The sequence below is a fragment of the Idiotropiscis lumnitzeri genome, chromosome 17, assembly GCF_059441095.1.
Source record: "Idiotropiscis lumnitzeri isolate Australia: NSW breed Sydney's pygmy pipehorse chromosome 17, RoL_Ilum_1.0, whole genome shotgun sequence".
NCBI classification, from domain to species: Eukaryota; Metazoa; Chordata; class Actinopteri; order Syngnathiformes; family Syngnathidae; genus Idiotropiscis; species Idiotropiscis lumnitzeri.
The window spans coordinates 8,931,337-8,956,159 of NC_142407.1; the positions used below are offsets into that span (position 1 = coordinate 8,931,337).

General features: G+C 41.0%; 1 protein-coding gene across 3 annotated transcripts; it reads right to left on the bottom strand.

Annotated features, from left to right (window-relative positions):
* Positions 1 to 390: 390 nt before the first annotated feature.
* On the bottom strand, positions 391 to 23,872 carry mark4a (MAP/microtubule affinity-regulating kinase 4a). Of its 3 annotated transcripts, none has more exons than XM_088279981.1 (18): positions 23,251 to 23,872; positions 23,095 to 23,168; positions 20,499 to 20,696; positions 19,876 to 19,929; positions 16,077 to 16,125; positions 15,913 to 15,978; positions 15,491 to 15,561; positions 15,317 to 15,373; positions 14,650 to 14,886; positions 11,367 to 11,486; positions 11,179 to 11,278; positions 10,948 to 11,057; positions 9,809 to 9,998; positions 9,409 to 9,620; positions 9,186 to 9,289; positions 8,614 to 8,895; positions 5,558 to 5,602; positions 391 to 5,477 (listed from the first exon to the last, which is right to left on the bottom strand). In XM_088279981.1, the coding sequence occupies exons 2-18, from the start codon at positions 23,146 to 23,148 to the stop codon at positions 5,141 to 5,143; spliced, it is 2,286 nt and encodes a 761-aa protein (XP_088136107.1). In that variant the 5' UTR covers positions 23,149 to 23,168; positions 23,251 to 23,872; the 3' UTR covers positions 391 to 5,140. The 3 variants fall into 3 exon arrangements, with proteins under 3 accessions (XP_088136107.1, XP_088136109.1, XP_088136108.1); XM_088279983.1 differs by adding an exon at positions 7,071 to 7,153 and having other exon boundaries at positions 5,545 to 5,602; positions 23,095 to 23,872; XM_088279982.1 differs by adding an exon at positions 7,071 to 7,153 and having other exon boundaries at positions 5,258 to 5,477; positions 23,095 to 23,872.
* Between the last annotated feature and the right edge of the window lie 951 nt (positions 23,873 to 24,823).

Here is a 24,823-nt window from a genome sequence, read left to right on the forward strand (position 1 = left end):
AAGAGACAAAATTATAATGATTTTTCCTCTGCATGGAAGGACGCAAGTCTGCCACAAAGTGCAGTCTCATTATGCGCATGGGTGCAGGTTACTTTCTTTTGCCATTTTCATAGACAGGTGCAGTTACAAATGGGCGTTTGCACCGTTGTGTCAACTACATTCGCGGCAAGCCCAAGTGGCTTCCCTTTTAAATTCAGTGCAGGTGAGGCGTGTAGCCAAGATAGCTCACACTTTTGCATGTACTGCACATACTTTGCATTCAATTACAAAAATTGCACAACAACATCCTGTTTTATTGCAAATCCATCGCGAGTGCATTGAAATGAAAACACACGAAAGTTCTTCTCGATCAAACTATCCCGGTTGATGACGAAGACAAAGGCAAAGAAAGAATGCCAACATCAGTGAATTTTATTAATCTTCTGCTCCATGTTCTCCTGTAGATATCACAACCACTCAAGCTCAGTTTACAGTTGTCGTTGTTTCTTTTGTTGTTGTCGGGGAGGAATTAAAAGAGCAAAGCAGTGAAAAGGCTACCAAACTTTCATCATTGAGGCTCTTTTGCATACATCAACTTTTTTCATTCCAAAATCATTTTCAAACAACACTGCATGTTTAATACTGAGCACTGTGGGCTTAAAAATACTATACCAGCTGTCAAAACCACCTTTACCACAAAGGTTAACAAAAAAAAAAAAATCATAGATTGCACCTTAAAATTAAAACTAGTGGTTAGCTTGATTGCCTCTTTTTTATTATTATTATTATTTTTTTTTTTTTTGTCCTTAGCTGGTTCCACTGCAATGCTTCACCTGATACGCACCCCAGTCAGTGGCATAGCTTTCTATGGCTTAAATGCAACACAGGGCTTTGATAACATCAAGGATTGGTGTCAGTTTCAGGTAAATGCTTTACGATTCCCAATTGAAATAGGGATATCCAAGTAAATCTTTTATCTTTCAATAGGTTACGTGGGTACATTTCGAAAATCAGGCTTAGCTTTTTAAGAGCCTGACGATGCCCTGAATGTTGTGAACAATGTGAAATCACTGCGTTCTACCCAAAAGCTGTCTGTCCATGTGTGAGAGGGAACGCTCGTTTCTTGACACTGTATAGATTTCGATTCAGTCTGCATTTCACAAAACTACCGATCCTAGCTGTGCATCACGTTTCACACCTCCCTTTCAATCCAAACACTGAAGTCATGCGGGATTGCAAGTGGGTTGGTTTTCCCATTGTCACTGACAGAAACAGCTCTTTAAATTAGATTGACGTTCTCTCGCTCTAGCTATAAATAAACCTTGAGCTCTAAGATATATACTATTTTCATAAATTGTATATACAGTCAAAATCTGACTGATATAAATCCTGTTTTAATGATATTCTAAAAAATAAATTAAGTACCTGTGCAAATATCCACAAATTGAAGTGTTTCACATTTAAGACATTGGCGCCCCCCAGTGGCTAATTGTGGAGATCCCATAAAGGTCCACTGGAAGGAGCTGATTCAAGTCAAAGCAAAGTGCATTGAGGTCTATATATTACCTAATGCAAATATATACCACAACGAGTTAACGTCCAGGCAGAGGACAGGGACAGACTCCTGGCGCCCGCATTGCTTCTCACCCGAAAGAGGGGGTCGGGTTAAACCCAGTCGCCCTCCTCCCCGGCTGAAAAAGCACACACAGCAATCAGCAATGTAAAGATGTCATATTGGTCTGTAACATGATTGTATTATGGCTCCCGGTACAAAGAGAAAACAAGGTCTCAAGGTTGAGGAAAGCCAGATGCTTATTGGAATGACTGAACTTGAAGGTGATCGACAGTTGAGGTTGGCATCCCTGTTTCATAGAGTTGCTGATTTGGTAGGTACGAAAAGGAAATGGACATGTGGCATGATGGGGTGTTGGGTTTGGGGGTCACCATGAGAAAAGCCACGATTGAGAAAGAGTATTAACAGTAAATCAGCAGCCAAACATGATCTCTGCAGCCTACGTAAATATCACAGTACGGTATTCACTAAAAACAGGGATGGAGAATCGAAAGCAGTCGCGGCTGTTTCTGTCTCGTCCTTTTTGTACATTAAATATATACTGTGTGAAGGCGCTGGGGTAGTTCACTTTAAAGGCAACTGGACTAACAAGAAGAAGAACAAAAAACGTCCATAATGCCTTCATCATGCCTTTCCAGGGTACTCCCCGTTTTAACGCAACAGCCCACAGTCATCAAGAATGGACAGACAAGTTTATATACTGGGCCACAACAAGAAGAAGAGGGTGGAGTGTGTTTTGCTGTGTACGCCCATGGGTTTTGCTACTTGGCTCATCCACTTTTTTTTTTTTTTTTTTTTGGTCATGACTGCGGTAACCCTGCATGGCGCACAGTTGGGCACAAGTGCTGCATTTGAAAGTAAACCAGTTGTGATGGGCTACCCTCAAAAGGCAATCATAATTGCCACATCCCCAGCTGCCCATGGCATCGTGAAACCATACTTCATAAACGTTGGACGTGAATGAGGGCTACAGGTTTGGACAGATTCTCTCAAGTATGTGTCAGAATTGCTGTCTCGGTGCTGTGCATTTTAAGAAAAGGTGAAGGGGTGAGTCTGACACATGAGGACCGGTTGGAGAATTATGATGTTTCAAACAAGCACAATAAGGAGAAATCCTGCAATTCAGAACAGTTAGACCCTTGATTATTCATACCCTGGCCAAATTTTAGATGTGATAAAGTGATTTGATGAAAAGGTAGCATCTGAGTGGAAATGACAAGGTAACAAAATACTTGCTTTTTTCTTTTTTAAACATTTGCGAAATTATTTACATCCCTGATCAGAAAATTTTGAGACAACACAATTATTTACACCATTCCAAAGGGACATTGTTCCAGATCAGGGGGGGAGGGGCAAACTTTTCGATTGGTGGGCCACAATCGGTTCTAAAATTTGTCATAGCGGTCGGACCAGGAGCAGATGGATGGAGTGTTTTGGTAACCTCACCTCATTGGAGAAAAAAAAAATAATTTTAAATGAAAATGAACAAAATATCTGTTTGACACACCAGAGTATTTAGAAACTAAAACATGAACAAAGTTTATTAATTACATATTTTTTTTCAAGTTTGGCAGGCCGGATTAAAACGTTTAATGGTCCGCATGTGGCCCCCAGGCCGTAGTTTTCCCACGCCTGCTCCAGATACATGCTTCTAAGGTTAGCTGAAGACTCAAAATTTGCCAACAGGTGTGAATGTTTGGAGAAATCATTGGCTGTCTTTATATATTAAGGAATATTAATTGGGCATACCTTTAAATTTTAATTTATAATAGCTGGTCCATGCAAGTTATTGTAAATGTGCATCTTCCCCACTTAAAAATATTTTATATGATTCAATGACCAAGGAATGTTTTTCTCTTTTATTTTCCCCTCTTGTACTTTGATAGTACATCAGGATGTTTCATTCCTTAGATTAGTCGCTGGTAATGCGTTGCATTAAATGCACTCGCATTTGCATTTGAATTACATTTGGGACTGAGGACAAATCTACAAAAATAACACGAGAACATGTTTTAGTAAATATGTTTAAGTAGCAATCAAATATTTCCTGGTTATTGCCCTCTAATAGGAAACTTTTTACTTATTTTAAATGGTATAACTCAACCATTCAATCATTTATTTTCCTAAAGCATTTAAAGTGCAACTACCAACATCATGAATTAGAAATGGAAGAATTAGAAATAGAAATAGAACAACTAACCTGGGCAATCACGAGTTAATTCAAGGCAGGTGACCGCGCAGAAGCCGTCGCGCTGTCTGGGCGGGGACGCTGATTGGATATTAATTCACCTTGCCTCGATTTGCTTATTTAATCACTTACATTCATTTCATATATTAAATATTTGCTGTCCCCTCGAGTCCACGGCGCCCTTTGCATCTGCCTATCTGACCGAACGTTTGAGCTGGGGCTATCTGTCCCTGCAATTGACTTGCAACCAGTCCAGGGTAATCCTGCCTGCTCCAAATCAGCTGGGTTCGATTTGCGCTCACATGTGATCCCAATTAGGACAAACTGTATAAAAAAATGGATGGATGAAGGGTGTAATTAAATATCCCTTAAAAGAAAATGACGCCGTTGTTTACCCCGCTTTTGAAACATTTCCATCGAGAGAACCATTCACAAAAAAAATACATGAAAAAAAAGTACTTTAAATCCAGATTTGGCCGGGGTATTAATATTCTAGGCAATAACTAAGTGAAAATCTTCTCAGTGCATTTCAAGGTTGAGCATCGAAAACAAACAAAAAAGCTCCATTCAATGAATGAGCCGTCTGTGTCGTCTTTGTTGCCGATCAGCGCATTTTTCTGCGCATCTGCCACCCGGAAATGTGCTAAAAAGCCGAAAATTCTACTGCCTCGTTAAGATGGAGATGTCACCGACTCATTAGTGTTAGTCAGTTTCTGACTGGCCAACCCTGCTCCCTATTGACCTTAATCCAGTGCAGTCGTCACTGTTGTAACTAGCAATGTGGACTAATCAAAGCAACGTAACGCAACTCGACTGCTTGTCTGGCGCAGAGCCAAGCCATCTTCATTTGTTCGATCCACAAGTGTATGAAAAAAAAATTGACCAGTGTACGCAAAGATGAACGGATATCGATATTTAAAAAGAGGATGAGTTTGTCAGTGAAACACAATTAATGATGTTTTTTCTGCTCTAGTAAAAATAATACAGAATAAAAACAACGATCAGAGCAATAAATTAAAAAATAATAATTATGGCTAGAATAGTAGTAAAAAATATTTAACTAGATTCAGTCAGATTCAGGTCCAGTGGGTGAAGTTTCTCAGCGAGGAGAGCTGAGCTTTTGTGATTGGATGGAGGGGGGGCGTGGGGAGTGGCTTGGGGCTGTTGCCTCAGTGCGTTTGTGTCTTTGTCAGAGTCAAGTGTGTGCGCGTGTGTGTGTGTCTACGTGTGAGGAAGTTGTGAACAAGCTGGGAAGAGAATCCAGCTCCTTGCCACTTCTCTGCTCCATTATTTTAAAATCGTCCCAACTGCCTTCCCTTTTCACACATAAACATCCTCTCAAAACGCTCCGCACACACACGGCCATATCCCCCACACCCATGGTCGTGCCCACCCTCCAATCAGAGTTCAAGATCCTTGGATATTTGGGTGGCGATGTCCCGAAAAGCGAGTGGTGCTCCCCAGAGTCGAGTGTAGCGCACCCCGTTTGAAGTCCCGGAGGCGCCCGTGGTAAGATGGCACACCTCGGCCTCAAAAGCCACACGGCCCCCTGCCACGCCATGGGTGCAGGAAAGCAGAAAGGGGCCGGCATGGTGCACCTGGCAGCCACATCCGAGTGCTGCCTCCCGCAGAGCCAGCACAACCTCCGCAGGGTCCCGCCGGCCGCTGCTTCTTAGATCCCGGCCACGTCCGACGGCCCTGGGCTCGGACGCTTTTTGATACCCAGGTAGATGGCAACTGCAAAGGTCGACACGACGACTGCTTGTAATATACTCAAACAGGAAATGAGACTTTGAGATGTGACTGCTCTGACTGACCTTGTGAGCGCAAATCTCCTGATTCCCTCAGATTCATTTGTGACCCTGAAAGACAGAGATCAAGCGTCACAACTAATCCAGAGCAGTCGACAGCGACCGAAAACACGACGTTGAGATGCGATGACGTTCAGAACAAGCAAGCATCGACAACAATCAGGCCATACGCATTGTCCAGTCACCTCATAACCTCGCTCACTTCCATTTAAAAGCATGCATTGATTTGCTCTTTGTAGTACAACGTTGCACATTAGTATGACACATGAAATAAACATTTAACGAGTTTCAACCCATTAACCACAAATTGATAATGAAAACTCTCTGGCAACATTGAGCACATCGCGTATTCAGGCCGTTCACAGTGCAGCTGCAGCAAAGCAAAGAGCGCCATCACGATCAATGAAATGACTTAATCAGGCATGAGAACTGTGTGGAAGAGACACACGTGTTGTGGAGCTCCACTTTGAAGGAACTCTCACTCGAACGATGTATGCGATATGTCAACATATCTCTTTGATTTTTGTATACTGGATAGCATATGCACATTTCAGGTACAGTAGAACCTCAATTCAACGGCCCCGGAAACAATTCAATGGACGGAAAATAGTGTCCAGTAGTGATGGGAAAATGAAGCTTCAAATTTGCTTCATGAACCAGTTGTTGTATTTTTGTGTCCTGTAGATGGCACTGTTGGTTGAAATAAAGGGTTAAAAAAATGTGCTTTGATCCCAATGTTGAACAGAGAGTGCCATCTACTGGAGTCCAAAAATACTACAACTGCTTCATGAAGCAGATTTGAAGGTTCATTTACCCATCAGTAGTGTCCAGCTCACCCAAAAGCACCACTTTGTATGGTAAAGACTGGCACTGTGGCACCATCAACAGACAAAGACTGGTTACATATTTTTATTGATTTTGGAATTTCAGATTTCCGAATTAATAATGGAAAGGTGTTCATATTTTTTTTTCCTTTTTTTTTTCGAGCATTTTCGCGCATGTCTGTCAACTATGTCGGTGCCCTGTTGCTTAAAGGTCGCATCCAAGCACCTTTCCTAAGCATTTTTGGATTTTTAACGATCCTCTCCTCCAAGTACTTCCAAGTTCTCTCACTCTGCAAAAATAAATTCCTAAGCAAAAACTGGAATCTAAAGAGGTATGTTGTCTCTTTTTCACATTCTGAAAATGTCTGACGTGTGTTCAATGTCACCAGCATACTTGGGTGAACTCAATGGCAATCGTCTCAACATTTGATTACAATGACCCGGCAATGAAACTATGAAAAATCCCAAAATAAAATGCTTAAGACCGACTGAATGACAAAGCATAAAATGAAAATAGTAATTAAAAAAATTCTAAATCATGCAAAGTAGCAATATTTAATAGAAAGAGCCGTACAAAAAAAAAAAAAAATTCAGTGAGGCATTCATGGACTGACGTGACTCCCGTGTGACCAAGCAGACAATGGAGCAGCGCAGGCACACAAAAAAAAAATTAAGCAAGACACACGGGAACTTACTAACGGTTTTTGATCCTTGTGGAAGAGTGCAACCCGACACTGATTTGTTTGAGCCCTGGCGCTTGGACGGGTCAAGGTTGACCCTGATGCCACGACAGTAGGAAAGCAGAATAAGAAACAATGGCGAAGAAAAGAGGGAATAAAGGGTGAGAGCGGTGACGGGAAGGGGGCACGGGGGTTCAACAGATACAAGAAAGATAATTGAATCGCAGGAGAACAAGTGGTTGAGAGTGTAGCACAGGAATTGAGTGGCAAGGATAAAGCTGTGGTTTGATTAGATTAGTCATGTGCGATTATGATGACGAGAGGAAGAGGGGAACGGGATAATCTGGGGCCACAGACACACTTGCAAAGATGCTAATACGAATAAACATTCTAACACGTATGGATCCAAGCAGGATTGAACTCAATCTGAATGAAAGAAACTTTTTTCCCTAGTTTTTATTGAAATCGTGAGCCACTTTCACTCCCCAACTTCCAGATTTAAAAACACTTAGTAAATAAATACTTTACGTCTACATAACAGTTAGTTTCTGAATTTATTTTTCATAATTTTAATGTTAGCTATGGTAAAAGTGAGCAAATGTCCATATATTTCATCATAAATTATTTGAATCAAATTCAATTTGTGAAACAGTTTGCCGGTAGTAGATTTAGTTCCTCCAAAATGAGCTTGAATATTTTATTCTGTTTGTTTTAGGTCGCAGGTGTAAAACCAATGGAAAATGAAAACTGGACTATCAGGGCAGCGTATGGCTCACAATAACACGCTTGAGTGTACCCTTGATTCACATAATATAACATAAACCCCCTGATAAAGATTTAATATACGTTTTCCTCAGAAAAAAAAGGGAGAAATGGAGGTGTAAAAAAAGAAAAAATATTGAAAAAAAAATCTGGGAATAAGCAAATACGCTGGACTAACTGCGACTGTGCAAGGATCGACTGTAGTTTTAAGTTGTAATATCACCAATCACCACCAGATGGCAGACATGTCTTACACTTTATTAGCTTACTATTTATTTTGCCAATTTTCAATGGTATGTGAGATAAACAGTACTGTACCTCAATAATATTAGAATGAAATGCACAAAATTAGTTCTTGCACTTAATATTAGGTTCTTGTTAAGTGGTTTTGTGCTATCCTTGAATGGTGAATTTTAAGCAAGAGAGCCATTTGAACTGAAAAACAAAAAACAAAAACATGATGTGGTTCTTTTGTTTGTTTCCTCCAAACCATTTGCTGTTAGGTTAAGATAGTTGATCTTTCATGCATGCATTGAAAATTTTATTTTCAAAAATGAAATATATTAAGACATATTTTGCACATGACCATGAATTTTTTACACATTTAAAATAGCATTTTTTGCATTTTCTGCATAAGCTGTGGCACCCTCAAGCATTTAAGTATAATATTATTCCCTTTATGACATGTATAAATAATTCCAATTCAATAGTAGACAAAATTCCTGTACTGATTATTCCTAAGTAGTTTAGACAGAATGATACAATATCTCTGTCGTCCGTTGAAACCGCACATTACCTGCGAGTGAGTTTGGAGGTCAGTTTGGTGAAGAGGTTGGAGGTGGCCCTGGTGCGAGCATGGGGCAAAGGGCTGGCATCATGGTGGGACAGGGTGGGTGAAGTGGGCGGGGCCGAATAAATTGGAGGGCCGCGGTCCCTAAGCTGTCCTCCGTGAAAGGTGCTGCGGATTGTGGAGCCTCGAGTCAAGCGGCATCGGTCAGAAGAGGAGGAAGATGCCGCTCCGGCCCCGGAAATGCTGAGTGTGGAGGGAGAGGCCGCAGGCATGCGGTGGCCCAAAGAGCTGCATGAAATAAAAAATAAAAAAAAAGAAAACATTTTTAAAAAATTTAAAAAGCCTTATTTGCACCTTCGAACAGTTGGACAGTTAAGTCCAGAAATATTTTGTATTTTTCCATCCAAATGTGTTGACATTTTTAAGCGAATTTAGTCAATTTGCTTAGAACGAACATGCAACTTTTGCCCGTCATTATTTAGCGAATAGACAAAAAGCGAGCGCATGCATTGTGAGATGAAGCAAAAAAAAAAAAAAAAAACAGGCAAACACCACAAAAAGACAGCAGAGGTCAGTACCTGTTGTCTTTGCCATTCTGCAGAAGAGAGTGCCTGTCAGCCCCTGAGCGATCCGTGCACACGTACGTATTTCGGCGTGTCATTGCGCTTCCAGGGATGTTATTCTTGATCGGCAAAAGTGAGGCGAGAAGCAAATATTCGTCGCGTGGAAATTGAACAGAATGAAATCCAAATTGAAAGACGACATCTTAATTCTAGTTAATCCTGAGTAGGAAACACTCACTGTGGTGGCGGTCATGTCTTTACGGCGGTCTGGTATCTCCGACTTGTTGGGGTTGTTGGCGCTGCTCACCATTGGACTAGACGGAGGGAGGCTGTGGCTTCCCATCACGCTGCAGCTGGCCTTACGCGAAGGCATTCGTCCCTCTCGCAGCTCCCGCTCGCCCGTGCTTGTCGGGCTCCGTTTGGGGTGCATGACGGGCATGGACGGCCCGCCTTTGTTGTGGAGGACAGCAGCGCATAGACAGACAAGAGATTCATATAAAGAGTATTCTGCGTCGACAGCCCCCCGCCGGCTTATAAAACAATCGCCAAAAGTGAGCCAGTTTGGATGACGAGCTACATTGCACATTCCACAGTGACTGTAACACCTTCAGAAGTCACAAGTTAGAGTAGATACTCACAGAAGTCGCTGTGTCGTCGCTGCCTGTGGTAAGTGGAGGCGCTGCGCTGTGTCTTACTGTGTGAGGAGGAGGTGGAAGAGGAAGAGGAACCAGTCGCTGTTGAAGAGTGTTTGTTGGTTCCGTTGGTGATTGGGCTGGGTCGCACCCTTGCCAAGGACAGGGTACTGGCTGTGCGGGCGTCGCTGCCCTCCTAAAATGAAGTGCAAAATACAAGAAAGATACTTACGAAAGCTGTGTAGCATTTTTGATGCACTGGAAATGTTATTTTCTCCAAAGGGTAGACGTTCGGTACCAGGTGCATCTCAGATCCTTCTTTTTGAAGAGTGGCAATGATGTAAAAGTTTTACTTTTGTCAATCAAGCTTTTGTTCCAAACACATTTTTTCTTTTCTTTTAAAATGAATTTTTAATAGTACTAGACCAGGGGTGGGCGAACGTTTTGATTGGCGGGCCATGATGGGTTCTAAAATTCGACAGAGTTTTGATAACCTCACCTCATCGAAGAAAAAAAAAATATACATTAAATTTTAAATGAAAGTGAACAAAAGCATTACAACAACATATATGTCTTTGAAAAATCACAGTATTTAGAAAATAAAACATTAACATGGTTTATTCATTTTTTTTCAAGTTCGGCGGGCCTGATTAAAACGTTTGACGGGCCGCATGTGGCCCCCGGGCCATCGTTTGCCCACACCTGTGCTACACAGTTACTGACAGAGGTTTAGAGGTGTCTTGGCTTCAATTGTGGTCTCTTTTTTTGATGCCAAATCGAATGTTTTAATTTTGGTTCAATAACATCACATCAGTATCTATCCAAAAAAAGGCTTTGATATATTTTCTTGGTTAATTACATTTTTAAAACAAGAATACTTTTTTTTTTATGTTGGATGTTCATATTCCAATACAAAGAACTAAAATAAACCACGAACAATTTAAAAAATGTTGATAAGCTTTGCTTTGAGTTTGATCAACCAATGAGAGAATAGCTAAAATATTTATTGAGAGGCTGCGTTATGAGCCAGCTGGAAATGAATATCGACGAATCAGGCCAATCCCAGTTGGCAGGTATCAGGATGTAAATAATGCAACAAATAAAAGCACAATATATGATGAATAAAAAAGACGTGTACAACTCACATCGCCTTTGCGGCCCAGCAGTAAGTAGGTAGCGGTGACCTCATTGTATTTCTGATTGAGCAGAGAGTCCTTGATTTCATCGGGGGTGAAGCCCATCCCGACCATCACCTCTGAAGCACACAAACCATAAATGTTGACATAAATCTTCTTGTGTCCTGACAACACTGAGCATGTTCGGTCAGCATGCCATCATATACGAAAGGAATATTATCACCGGCCCGATTGACTCACCAATGCGGGCCGGGTCGCTGTAGTCTTCAACTGGTTCTATATGGGGCTTTAGGTCCTCATTGTCATACCCTGAATTTATCCACTTGTCCTTCATGACTTGCTGTGAAGCCCAAAAAAAAAAAACCATGAGTTTTCTTGAAGTGAATTGCATGTGAGGCAAACTGGTTGGATTGTTTGGTGCTCCTCACATCTAAGGTGCAGCGTTTGGCGGGATTGAGCACCAGGAATCGACGAAGGATCCCTTCGCAGTCTGTGGACATGTAAAAGGGCACGCGGTACTTCCCTCTCAGCACGCGCTCCCTCAGCTCCTGGTGGGTTGCAGGATACGGATGCTTAACATTTTGAGTTTAAGATTAAAGAGAAATGCATATATGTGCCAAAGAGAAATACATTAAATGTTGCTGCGAATCAGAATAAAAATGTGACTCTCAGGGTTTTGCCACCGAGCTACAGCAAAAATGATATTTGAGGTTAATAAGAGACACTTTAACTGTTCCCGTAAATACTACAACACAAATTTAAATATGATTGGTTAATTGGGAACAAAGACACATGTCAGTATTAGGAAGGGGTTGCCAACTTGCGCAACCACATTCATTCATTCCTTTATTCTTTCTTCTCCTCTCTAAAACATTATATACTTTTTTCAACTGAATTGTACAGTAATATGTTTCATTAATGTTGAGAACGCTGAATATATTCATGTTGGTCTCTTGTTTTTTTTTTTTTACCACAAAACGTAACAGGGGTGTGTACACTTTTTTCTATTCACAGTAATTGGGGTCCGATTTATATTCCTTGATTTTTGCATTTGGTATTTATTTGTTTTTATTTTATGTGTGATTAATGTGCAAAAAATATTCTGACATCAGAACAAGGTGGAAAATAATATTTCATGGCATGGTACGTAACTGCAATTTTTCCGTGTACACGTTTATATTCTGCACCTTACTCAGTGCCAATTGAGTTTAAGTGCTATGATTTTCACCATATGCTTCTTCAATTGTGTGAAGGCACATGTGTTATTCCTTTACCATATTATTATTTATTCATAAATGCATAAAATTAAAAAGAAAAAAAAAACAATACAGTTCAATGATCAAAACACTAAGTAGCATAAAAAATTACGAGAAAAAAAAGTGTTTGCATGATCTCAACGTGCCTGCGTGGGTTTTCTCCTTGTGATCCAGTTTCTTCCCACTTTCCAAAAAAAATGCATGGCAGGCTAATTGAACACGCTTGTCCGTAGGTGTGATTGTGAGTGTGAATTGTTGTTTGTCCATGTCTTCCCTGCGATTGTTTGACATCCAGCTCAGAGTGTACCCCGACTACCGATCTAACGTCAACTGAGAGTTCCAGCCCGCCCACAACTCTGGTACGGCTCATAGATGGATGCAAGAAAAGAGTGCTAAGTTCTACCCATCCTCTTCCTCATGCTGCTAAGTGATTCATTGCCTGGGGAGATGAGAGCCAGTATCAAGCAGCTTTAAGGATTATTTAAGATTTGTTGCTGTCAGACTAAGATGGACCGCAAGACTACAAATAAGGAAGCTTTTATTTGATTTTGTCAGTATTATTTAGATTTTATCAGGAAAAGAATAGCAGCCAAAGAAAACGGAAATATCACTTAGTCAGTCCGGCTACAATGGTTGTCACCCCTTTTACTGTGCATCTGACTTGCAAAGGAGTCAACAGACATAGTGTCTGGTTGCTAGTGCAACCAGAACATTGTTGAAAGCTTTTCGCACATTTTTTTTTTCAGAGTGGACTATAGCCCAACAAAGTCCCCGCCATTCAGTTCAGCAAGGCTATGTTGATTTAAAAATCATACTTTCCTTTAGTTTTTACAACATGATGACTAAAACAATTAGTGGATTCTGTTTAATTGAGACAAGTGCCAAGCGGAGAAGTTTTGTTCTTAAGAAAAACGGAATATGTGTGGATGCCTATAGTTGGGCCTGCGGAGTGCTAACATGTAAACTAGAACACAAAAGCATGAACAGAAAAAAACAAAATAAAATTCCCGCTGCCGAAAATTTATTGAAAATCCTGCAGGAGCCTTCCCTGTTTCTCTCCCAGACCTGTACGACCTTTAACCCACATTCATGCATTCTGTAAATACTAAGGGTGTCAAAATAAGCGCATTAAGTAAAAGTCCTTTTAACGCAACATTTTTTTTTTAACATCAATTAACACATGCCAATTATTTGGTCAGCCCTGTTCTTGGGGAATTCCGATTGCGAAATAGCAGACACGTCCACATATGAATTATCCTCTAAAAATTCACCGCACGGCCGCCAATATAACACAAATGTTTAAAGAGGCAAAAACTGCAGTGGGAGAAGCGTTTGGACAGTAAAGCTCCACCACCACCTCGTATCTGCTTCAAGAGGGGAACACACTTGGTAGGCTGCATGGGCACTCCCAGACTTCTTTAAGAGCCAAGAGCTGAGCGTTTGCGCATTTTGTCACTTGGAATGACTCCAAGTCCCTTGCTCTTTAGATGTAGACATGAGGTGTATTTTATTCACCAAATCCAGGAGATAGTTTGTGTGTCTCGTTTGATGGAAAGCTGTGACACTAATGACAATACGCATTAGTATAAAACTCAACAATAAAAAGGCATTCAATGTTGCACAAAGGCGTCACACACAAATCTCTGACTCAGTGTTTTACATAACTTTTAACTGGATAGTAATGTAGATGGGTGCACATAAGTGGTGCACAGGTGCGCATGCGTACTGAAAAGGATCACATTGCGCGCCACATTCAACTCAGGGCAAAATTCCAGGTTCTGTATCATTCGGAATAACTCGCTTAAATGAGGCCCGTCAAAAGAACGACTGTGGTGCAAAAAACGATTGAGCACCGGACTGCTGCCCTTAGAGAACTGTGCAAAATCAGATGAAGCTGCTGGAACACCTCAAATTTCCCCATTGTGGGACTAATAAAGGACATCTTATCTTATCTTATGTGGAAGAATGGTAGCAAAGGGCCACAACAACATACTGACTCAATTGCATAAATTCATTTTTATTTTATTTTTTTATAAATTAGTATTGTTACTTGTGTGACCCTGGTATAGTTTGTTATAAAAATTAAAAGACTGGTGAAAAAAAACATTTAATCAGTTACATCAAATTGACGTATCCTCACATAACATTTAATCAACATTGCCTACATGTCCATATTTTTATTTATTTATTTATTTATTTTAATTTTCATTGGTGATCTGGACATGGAGTGCTGAAAACCTTTAGACCTGAAGGGAATCTCGAGAAATCATCCATCAGAGACATAAATAGAAAAACTTCACACCTAAAATTTGGAACAGAAGAAGCCTTTCGGTTGCAATGTCCTTTCATAACCAAGCAGAGCCCAGTCGCCACGATCCAACTTTTGTTACTATCGCAACTTCAACACTCTTCTGCCTATCTGCCAGAAAGCATTCCCCACTTCCAAGCCACTTGCCTTCAAGTTCTGCCCATCAAAAGGCAGCGAGCCGCTGACCAGTGTGTACAGGATGACTCCAAGACTCCAGACATCCACTTCGGGGCCATCATATTTCTTTCCCTGGAAAAGTTCGGGGGCAGCATAGGGCGGCGAGCCACAGAACGTGTCCAGCTTGTTGCCAAGTGTGAACTCATTGCTGAAACCGAAATCGGCTATCTTGATATTGGCGTCGGCATCCAGCAGGAGATTCTCGGCCTGGGTACAGAGGGAGAGATGGTAAGTATGGAAGAGAAGTGAATGCCAGACATGATGGGGGAGTAGGGGAGAAAAATAATAGGATGAGGGAGGAGAAAGTGGAATGAGATTAAGTTGGAAGACAAAACGTAAAATTGCAATGGAAGAAAAAAAAAGGAGGATGTATGTAACAGATGGGAAGGGGGAGGGGGGAGCCCGCATGTCGTCCAACAACACAGATACCTTCACGTGACTCACTGACTGCGCCGTAATCTATTAGAACACATGGCAGCATTTGCCCACTTTTAAATTCTCCATACTGTGTGTGATTAAAACGCTAAGGGACCCTTTTTCACACACAAAGATTAAGACTAGTCTGAGATTATCATTTGAACTAGCCTTAATCCCCTATTTCGGGAAGCAGCCCAAAACGTCTTCTGAGCTTTCTTACCTTCAAATCTCTGTGGACGATATTCTTCGTGTGGCAATAGTGGACAGCAGAAACAATCTATGAACACAAAATGACATTCGCATTTGAAAAAAATTCGCAAAAAATATTGATAGAAATGTAATTGTATAAATATGTGTGTGGGGGGGTGTGTGTGCGTGTGTGTGTGTTTTATACCTGTCTAAATTTGGCTCTGGCTTCAACCTCCTTCATTCTTCCATGAGACACGAGGTAGTCAAACACTTCACCTATAATTGGGAAAAGGTAAACAGCTAAATTTTTTCCAGATGGCAACCAGGGGTCCTAATTTACTCAACGACAGAAAGTACCATGAATTTATTTAGAGAAAATCTCAATTCGTACAAATGGCTGTGTAATGTTGGCGCGAGATTTGCTGGTGTCCGTCGATTGGTTAGCGGCGAATAGTTATGACAATTGGAACATTAGCATTTTCTATTTGAGTCCTTTTGTTCTTCGTTCCTCTCGATAGTGCAGCGTAGTTGGAGAAGGAACAAATTGTTCCCGACTTGTTTTCCCACCATTACTCAAGACCACCACAAGACCAAAGCAAAAAAAATGAGACGTGATTTCGTTCTCACCTCCACTGGCATACTCCATGATCAGGTAAAGGGTTTTATCTGTCTCAATCACCTCGAACAGCTGCACTGTTGCCCAAAACACAAACAGATTCAACTCAAATGCATACATAAAAAAAAAAATAAAAAAAAAAAGGTCATATTTTGGAATTGAACTGTTTGCTTACCTATGTTGGGGTGATTTAAGCCTTTCATTATTCGTACCTCCCGAAAAAGCTGGAAAGAAACAACATATTTCAATAAGAACAATAATAATGTAACAAAGATTTTACCAGCACTTCTGTGTTTCTATTATTTAATTGTTGATGTAGTGATTTGTTTCATAAAAAAAAAATAATAATAAATAAAAAAAAATAAAAAATATATATACAGGAACTATAATTCCCTCTTAAATTTTTGGAACAGTGAGACTAATTGCTTACTTATTTTTTTTTTGTGGTACACTGAAGACAAGAGATCATGAGATTTCCAGGTGTTTTCGTCATCGCCATTTTGTTGTATTACACATTTTCATTTAAGCATTGTGTGATCGACAGTAGTTTTTTTTTTTTTTGGCAATGTGTGTCCTTTTGTGGCCAATGGCATCCTGTGATGTTAAAATATTTTCCGTCTACAGCGAAAATAAAGGTCCCAATGTTCCGAAACGTCTGGGCAGCAATTAGAAGAACCACTGTAACCAGTCGAACCTTGGGGATAGGGTGTGCGTAATGGACAAGGGAAAAAAATAAAAGAGAGGAAATAAACCCCCTCCAAAAAATCAATTTAACTAAATCACAATATTGAAAAAAAAAAATCTTCAAATCCGCGCGTGCCGAACCGCAAGTATGAGTCAACAATATTCCAATTCATATTCATATTGGGCTTCTTAAAATATTCTGACCCAAGCTTGACTCCATACTCCAGTCCTCTATTGCGGTGATTCTCAACTGGTGGTTCGGGACCCAAAAGTGGGTCGCGGAACCATTTTGGGGGGTCTGCTAACAGCCAGTAAAAAATTGAAATATTCTTATCTGAATTTTTTTTACAGCTTCAGAACACGGATCAGCTTCTTCAAAACATGACCTTTCTTGTTATTAATATCTATAAAATTCAGCAACAAAAGGAAAATGTGGGTTGGATACACTTGAGAACAAAATGCTCTCTAGTACATTATTTTCTTTATCGGGAAACAAACAAGACACAACATGTAGCTGGACATACATCGTACGACTAGAAAAAAAACAAACGGCACACACATTTGAAGGATTATACACTCGCACTTGCATTTTCTTATAACACACGCGGATAAAATTATTACTCATTGCTCTGGTTTTCGACTCTCTTTTTCTCAATTCTCCCCTCATCTCGTCTTGTTTCTCCCTCCATTCCCTGCCCCTCCATCTCTCGCCATCGTCTCTCTTTGCAAAGGCCAACGTCACTGTTGCCATAGCAACCCAGTTATTAAGACCACGATCTTTCTCAGCATCTCCAGCTGTGCTTATGTGAATCTTGGGAGATGTAGTGCTGATGCGTGATGGTCCACACCATGTACTCCCAAATTGCTTAAATTAAGGAGTAATTCTAAAATGAAACTAACAAGGAAGGACATGCACGATATGCATATTGTAGTTTAAATTTGACAAGCTTCAAACCCTTCCAAAACTAAAAGTAGAGGGCAACATATCTGCTCCTGAAATTTCAAAAAAAATGCTCACGATGTTAGAGCTTGATTTTGCCATCTGCGTCTTCACTTCCCTCTCTTGCCCACCCTCGTACAATACGTCACAGATTTTCCCTCTACATTAATTATTATGCTAATATCAGCGCTCGTCTGTATTGTGATATTTTTTTCGTAACCTCTGAGTATGTAAACAAGCCCCCTATCATCAAAAGCAAATTTTTAAAAAATGATTCGGTCCAAATCCTCTCTCGTAACTTGAATGTGACAGCGAGATCTCTCACAACAGCTGGTTGGCTACAAAAGTAGGAAGACCAAGGTACAAACGTGGATTTAATCATTTTACTATGACATAAGCACTGGAAATCAAGTTTAAAAAAAAATTCTGGGATTATGGGATGTCAGTGATCAAAAGGGCAAAGGCATGATAAGACAAAAGGAAATTACAATTATTTACTAAAGCCTTAATAACAATACAAGGTCACCGCTTTTGTTGTACAAAGACTGGCAGAAAGATTAGCAGTAGATTAATAATGAAAATTAAATAGTTGATTTTTTTATTTGCAAAATGCAAGCCAAATATTCAGACATATTTAAAATCGACTCGTTTACATTGAAGGAAAAAAAAACGGCATGTAACAATATGTCACACTCGCACACACAAAAAAAAAAAAAAAAAATGTTTCATTCTTGATTGATTTATTTGTGGTCTCTCCACTTTTCGCCCGCAGCGATGCAGCTCATGCAGGCTGAGCGGGCCAAGTATGAGAAGGACAGACTTCCGGTTCAATGAGTGAGACACTTTGGCCCATATGTGCATATAAGCAGCATTAAGGGCAAATATGGGTTGATTGGATGATTATATGAAGGCTTCATCTCTTCAAGCTTCACCACAACATGAGCTCTTTACGCTTACCTGACTCATTCAGTCACATTAGGCCACACATGGCAGAGCAGGAGAGCTTTTGACGTGACCGGATGATTGGATATCTGTGCATGTGATCAGATGGCCTTCTTGTCTTGTCAGCCATTCTTGGATGTACTCGATGTCCACGTCCAGATGGCTGATATAGTGGACCTCGTCATACTTGCGGTTCGGCACCCACGGCCATTTGTGGATATTTTTTTTTTCCAATTATTCTTTTGTAAATTTGAGAGGGGGCAGCCAACCCCTGATTTCGTGGAAAACGATTGCCGGCGGTTTATTCTTGTTTTTTTTGGGGGGTTCAAAAAAAGAAAACAAACTCTCGCTCTCTCTTTCTCGTCCCGACTACTGTTCTGCATCGACCAGAACATAGCGGATGTGCAGGACAGCAAAAAATACCTTGGAATTCGACAGGCAATTTGCACCTCCGAGGTCGGCCACGACCAAATACCGAAGGAGGGTGATGCAGATCCTGAATTGTCAGCTGAACGGCAAGAATAAGATCCAGGCCATGAACACTTGTGCCTTGCCAGTAATCAGATACCCATAATTCCCTGGCCACTGGAAGAGATGCAAACCACTGATATCAAGACAAGAAAGCTCCTTACAATACTCGAAGGGTTCCACCTCAAGTCCAGCATCCTGAGGCTATACACAAAGTGGGAAAAGGGGGGTCGTGGCCTAGTGAACATCCAAGGCACTATCCAGGAGGAAAGAATACATCAAGATGAGGGCCACCAGGGATGACCTGCTTAGAGAAGGCCTCAGGCGACAGAAGCCCAGTAAAGAGAAGGAGCCAGATGGACTGTCATGGAAAGAAAAGCATGGCATCTACCACCGTCAAATTGAAGAACTGGTCGGCATCGAGAAAATATACCCATAGCTGGAAAAGGCTACTAATCAGGGCAGCTCAAGTTTAGTTCCCGGGTCCTTTCAGTCCCTGTCAGATGTTGATGATCTCAATGTGTCCATTCCAGCCAAGTGTCTGGTGTCCGGTCCTCCGTGTGTTTCAGTTTTATAGTCATAGTTATTTAGTTCATTTCAAGACGTTGTGTTTCGTTAATCCCTGTCATTTTGGCACATGATCTTTTTTTTTTTTTAAATCAGAGTAGTTCGTTTGCATTTTTACTTTAAAATAAATTGCCCATTGAGCCACTCCCTGCCTCACTTTCCAGCATTTGGGTCCTCCTCCTCCAACGTCCACGCAAAACCTGACACACCTAGCAAGAGTACCAACGCTCACACCACTCTGCTTCATACAGTACATTTAACATTTAACAAGGTGATGCAAGGGACATGGCAGAGTTGTGTCAAATATTTGATTTCATGTACTGCGTCGTTAAACACATGCAAACGCTCGGCATGACACAGTGCAGTAACTTACCTTTTGTAGGCTGGTTGGATTCAACTGGGTTTTGTCTATGATTTTTATTGCGACCTGAAAATGAAGCATTGAGAGAGAGAGAGATTTTTAATTGGTGAAACAGAAGATAATTAAAAGTACCAGAAGGGGACGGGGTTAAATAATTACAATACAAGAATTGCAAAAAGTATGGTTAACTGCCATATATTATGTAATTACACTTTCAGATTTGTTTAAAGAAACTAATATATTTGAATTAGATTTAATTCCGTAGTGCCAAATCACAACGATAAATACTTCCGAGAATATTCATATGGGGCAATTTTAGTTTGATATTCCGTAGATAAATAGCGAGCCAACAAATCCTTACATGAGGCAATCTCATTTAAAAAAAAAAATCTATTGAGAAAGACTCGGCACTCGTCTGTATAAGAATAACAATAACGACAACAATAAGATTAAAGACACTTTTCAATTCTTTTTCTTTTTCAAATCAAATCTGAAAATGATTACAAAGATTACAAAATATTGTCGAATCCAAAAATCCATGGTTGTCTTAAAGTTCTTTATAAATACGGATGAGTTGAGATTTAAATTCTGTCGAGTTTCCCCCTTTTTGACTCCATAGACGTGTGGTGTCTTACCTCTCTCCCTGTCAGGATGTGGCGTGCCAACTTGACCTTGGCAAAATTTCCCTTGCCGATGGTCTTGAGTAAACGATAGTTTCCGATATGAGGCTGCTCATCAGAGCAGGAGGCGATGGAGTTCCTGCACCGGGCACCGAGCGAACGGCTGGACTGACTTGTTGCCTTGTCCGAACGGCTGGCCCCCAGCAACACATGCTGCAAAAATAAACAAAATAAAATGAAGGAAAGGGCTTTAAAAGAAATATGATTTCATCAAAAATGTCACATAGTGCGGAAAGCTGGCAGAATGACCTCGACAAGCCTGTCTCTGGCTCCCAAGCACACTTCCGCCGACTGATTTGAACAGTTTGGTGGACATTCGTCCTTTAAGGGGATAATACTCTCGTGATCTGTGTTTTTATTCAGTTTGTCGGTTTTACTCTGGAACAGATCATGTCTTTGGATTTATTTTAATTTTAGCGTTCCTGTGTGCTCGTTATGTCTTTGTCTCCATTTGTTCACGCCGGCCCTTCTCCCCTTATGTCTACAAATCGGTTCCCATCAGACACTTCTGTCATGTCCAGGTGCGTCTCATTGTCTCTTCAATTTATTTGTATACTTGCACTCTGAGTTTTTCATTGTCACAGATTATGTTGTGCTTGAGTCAGGAATACAGTAATGCCTCATTTTGGGGGAATGGGGGAAGAGAACCCCGTCCCACCCGCAAAATCTGAAAAACCGCGACATTATTTTTTTTTAAAAATTATTTTTAATTATTTTATGCCTCTTTTATGCTGTTGCGACCCACCCACCCAATCTTCTAAATACATGTCACACAACAATTTGTAAAATGAAGAACAAATGCCAAGCTGCAGGTTATGAGAGGAACGTGATCTACAAACCCAGCAGCGGATGATTACAACAAAATTTTGGCTCATAACTTAGTTCAAGGATTACATTTTATCCTAAAATTTCCTTACCTTAACTAGAAAAACGTTATGAGTTTCCGAACAGAAAGTTGCGCCGTGAGGCCATCATGCGAACCATTCGGAAACCGTGCCGGATTGTCTTTTTATTTATTTATTTTCTTAATTAATTTTTTATTTTTTATTAATACCCGCAAAGCCCTGAAGTCACAAACATACATATATTCCATATATTTTCACAAGTAATTTCTGCCATCAAAAATCATCAACAATCTTTTGCACTAACGCAAAGCAATTTGTCGAGTGGGAAACGGGAGCGAAAGGCAGAAGGCAGAGGAACCAGGATGTCAGAGTGATAAGTGGGTGAGGTACACAAAGACAAACAAATAAAAGGAGGTTATACTCAAAAAGGGAACAGATGCCGACACAGTAGTCCCTGGCCGGTTCTAGGGCCTGAGGCCTCACACTTCCATTCACCCAGCATGCCATCTACACGCACACACGCACACGCACGTGCAGAGGCAAACAGGCATATAGAAACTCTCAGACATTCCTTCTCTCACGCCCCATCTATAAACCCTATTTTGGATCTCTCCCCCAATAACTTAAAGCCAGTGACAAGCCACAAGCAAAACCAGGTTTTTTTTTCCAGTTCTTTTTTAACAGCAAGAGGCCCGACAATCCACACGTCAACCCAAACCTCACCTTCACCAATGTGGCAACAACATCTCTGCTGTTCAAATCACTCATTTACCAGAATCACTTCATTGTGGAAAGCACATCAAGATGATTCTAATGGAAAGGGTGGATGTGAATTCACCATCAATCATCATCTTGTAAACTCACACACACACACACACACACACACACACACACACTCTGGTTTAACCACCCTTACGTACTAAAAGCTCTGCTAACATTCAGGGGGAGGAGGAGGGGGGGGGTCATGCAATAAGTGTTTAGGGCTGAGAAATGACAACGCAACATCAATCGGTGATGTCACAGATGTGTGGATAGATAGATAGATGTCACATGCATATCTGCTTTGCACTATACTGGATGTATGGCGCTGTCTGACACCCACTGGCTGTAGGGTTGGGCGCTAAGCAGCCTGCGCAAGCACTGACTGCACATCATTCCATGCAGTAATCCCCCCTCGCTTCATACGAGCAAGCCAGGCAGGTATACTCTATACATTTGTTTTGGCCTGTGCAACCGTCCCACCCACCTGATTGCCAGAGAATGCATGTGCATGCACACAGAGGAAGCAGCAGCAGCAGCGAGGGGTATTGTGACATCACAATCTCCATGCAGCCTTATAATAAGATGTGACAGCTGCTTTTAAGGCTTTCTGCGCATATTGGTTATTGCATGGAGAGGGTTGCTTTCCTGCACTGGGCTTGTACTATACATGCATGCGCAAACACTCAAGGTTAGCTCTATTTAAAAGAGTCTCTCTCTCTCTTGTTTTTTTTTGTTTTTTTTACAGATAAATATAAATCCAATATTACCGCTTGAGTCCCAACGTAATAACGAATAAACAGATCAAGCTACGCATCCAACCCGCATCATTAACATAGCAGCGATTGCATGCCAGTGAAGGCCAAGATGATGAAATATTAGTTTAACGGATGCATTTATCTTCCGAATGCCCCCAAAAACAGGCTTTGGGATGCAGCTGCACTTACATGGTCTCCGGTACTCCTGTCGTTGCCAGACGGTAATGCAGATCGCGAGGACATGTTTTCTTTCTCCCCTTTCCCTGAGTGACAATCGCGACGAGTTTTGAGTGAGCGGTTCTTCTAGGCTCCACCGGCAGAATAACATCCGCAGATGCGACCCACCGTCCCGAATCAATCTGCCTCTTCTCCAACCGGCCGAGCCGCGGTCGAGAGCAGACCTCTGCCTGTCATGGCAGCAATTGATATCCGGAGGGGGGTGTCCTCAAAGCAGCTGCATCTTCCATCCACCATGCACTTTGCAAAAAAAAAAAAAATGGAGACCAGAGAACACGGTCGATCAGCGATGCAGCAAATGCAAATCCGGAGCATGGAATAGGTGCTAAAATGCAGAGATGTTTGGCCGGAGCCCAGCGTCTCTGTGGCGACTATCCAGCCCCTGCTTCATTGCTGCACAAAACAAACACGGGCTTCTTCTGGATACGTGTCATCCCCGTCGATCATAACACGCGTGCATAAAATGTAATTTCTTTCATTTGAGCCCATCGACATCGATGCAACACGCCCGCTTTACAGCAGCTCGCGAGAGACGCGGTCGAAGGTGCAGCGGAGAAAAAGGCCGAAGTGGTCAGAAATCGGTATTCTCGGTTGGTGTGTTGCGCTGCTGCACCACTAAGCCACGAAGAAGAAGAAGGAGCGCAGGCAGGACTAACAAGACTTAAAAGCTTCAAACGGCGCGAGTCGGCCTTGATCATCAGCGCTGCATCCATGCCCTTGAAAGCAGGAGCAAAACTAGGTTCGGAATATTAGGGCGGCTCAGCCCACCAATCAGAACATAATCGCACTGCAACAATGCAATATTAAAAACGTTGTTTCAAAGAGCAGATTAAAGAAAGGAAATTAATAGTGCTTTTGTGTGTATTTTTTGCATCTAAATTAAATCGCGATATTAATACACATTACAGAGTTAAAATCAACGCAGCTCAGGTTGATCTATAAGGGTTTATAATAAATTGAAAAGACTATTATAATAGACATAGTTATTGAAACTGGAGGCAAAAACTCACAATGTACAAACTATTATTTGATTTGATACTACTGGCTGTGTTTATTAGATTACAATTGAAAATGTCAGTTCTGTTCAATGCTTTTAATTTGGAAGGAAAATCCCCTCACTTCCTGTCTGATTGTCTGTCTGATTTTTTTTTTTTTTACACGGGCGAGTTGTACCACAGCACAAAAACTGACAGATTCAACTCAACGTTTACAAACAGTACATTTCAAAATAAACCCAATTTAAAGTTGAGAGCCCCAAATAAGATGCAACATTTCACTTTAAAGGAGAAATACCGTATTTTTCTTTTTTTTTTCTTCTTTTTTTTTTTTAATAAGGGGGGCCCGCCCCACTATTTGAGAAGCACTGCTTTAAGTAATAAAGACTTTCTTGAAAAACGTCCATCCATGTTCTTTTTCTCTTTTTCCTTTTATTTAATCACTGTTTGCTAAAAATACATGCAATAGGTGGTCACACACTTATGTGTGGGCTGTCACTGGACTAACAAAAAGTGAAACTACTGGCGACCATCTTATGTTGCCATATACAAGTCAGTGCGCTCAATGTCTTTTAATTGCAATGTTCCAAGCTCCCCATTACTGAAAATATTGAACACGACCCAAAAGTTGTTCTCATGCCATCCTATTAAGGTGCGTCTCAATTTCTCAAAGGTGCATCAAGGTT

Excerpts from the sequence above, each read along its gene's own strand:
- mark4a (XM_088279983.1), bottom strand. The coding sequence starts at position 23,148 with ATGTCCTCGCGATCTGCATTACCGTCTGGCAACGACAGGAGTACCGGA. Across the intron at positions 15,374-15,490 it reads CCAGAGCCAAATTTAGACAG|ATTGTTTCTGCTGTCCACTA; the intron begins GTATAAAACACA and ends TTGTGTTCATAG. Across the intron at positions 7,154-8,613 it reads ACCTCCAAACTCACTCGCAG|GGTCAACCTTGACCCGTCCA; the intron begins GTAATGTGCGGT and ends TCGTGGCATCAG.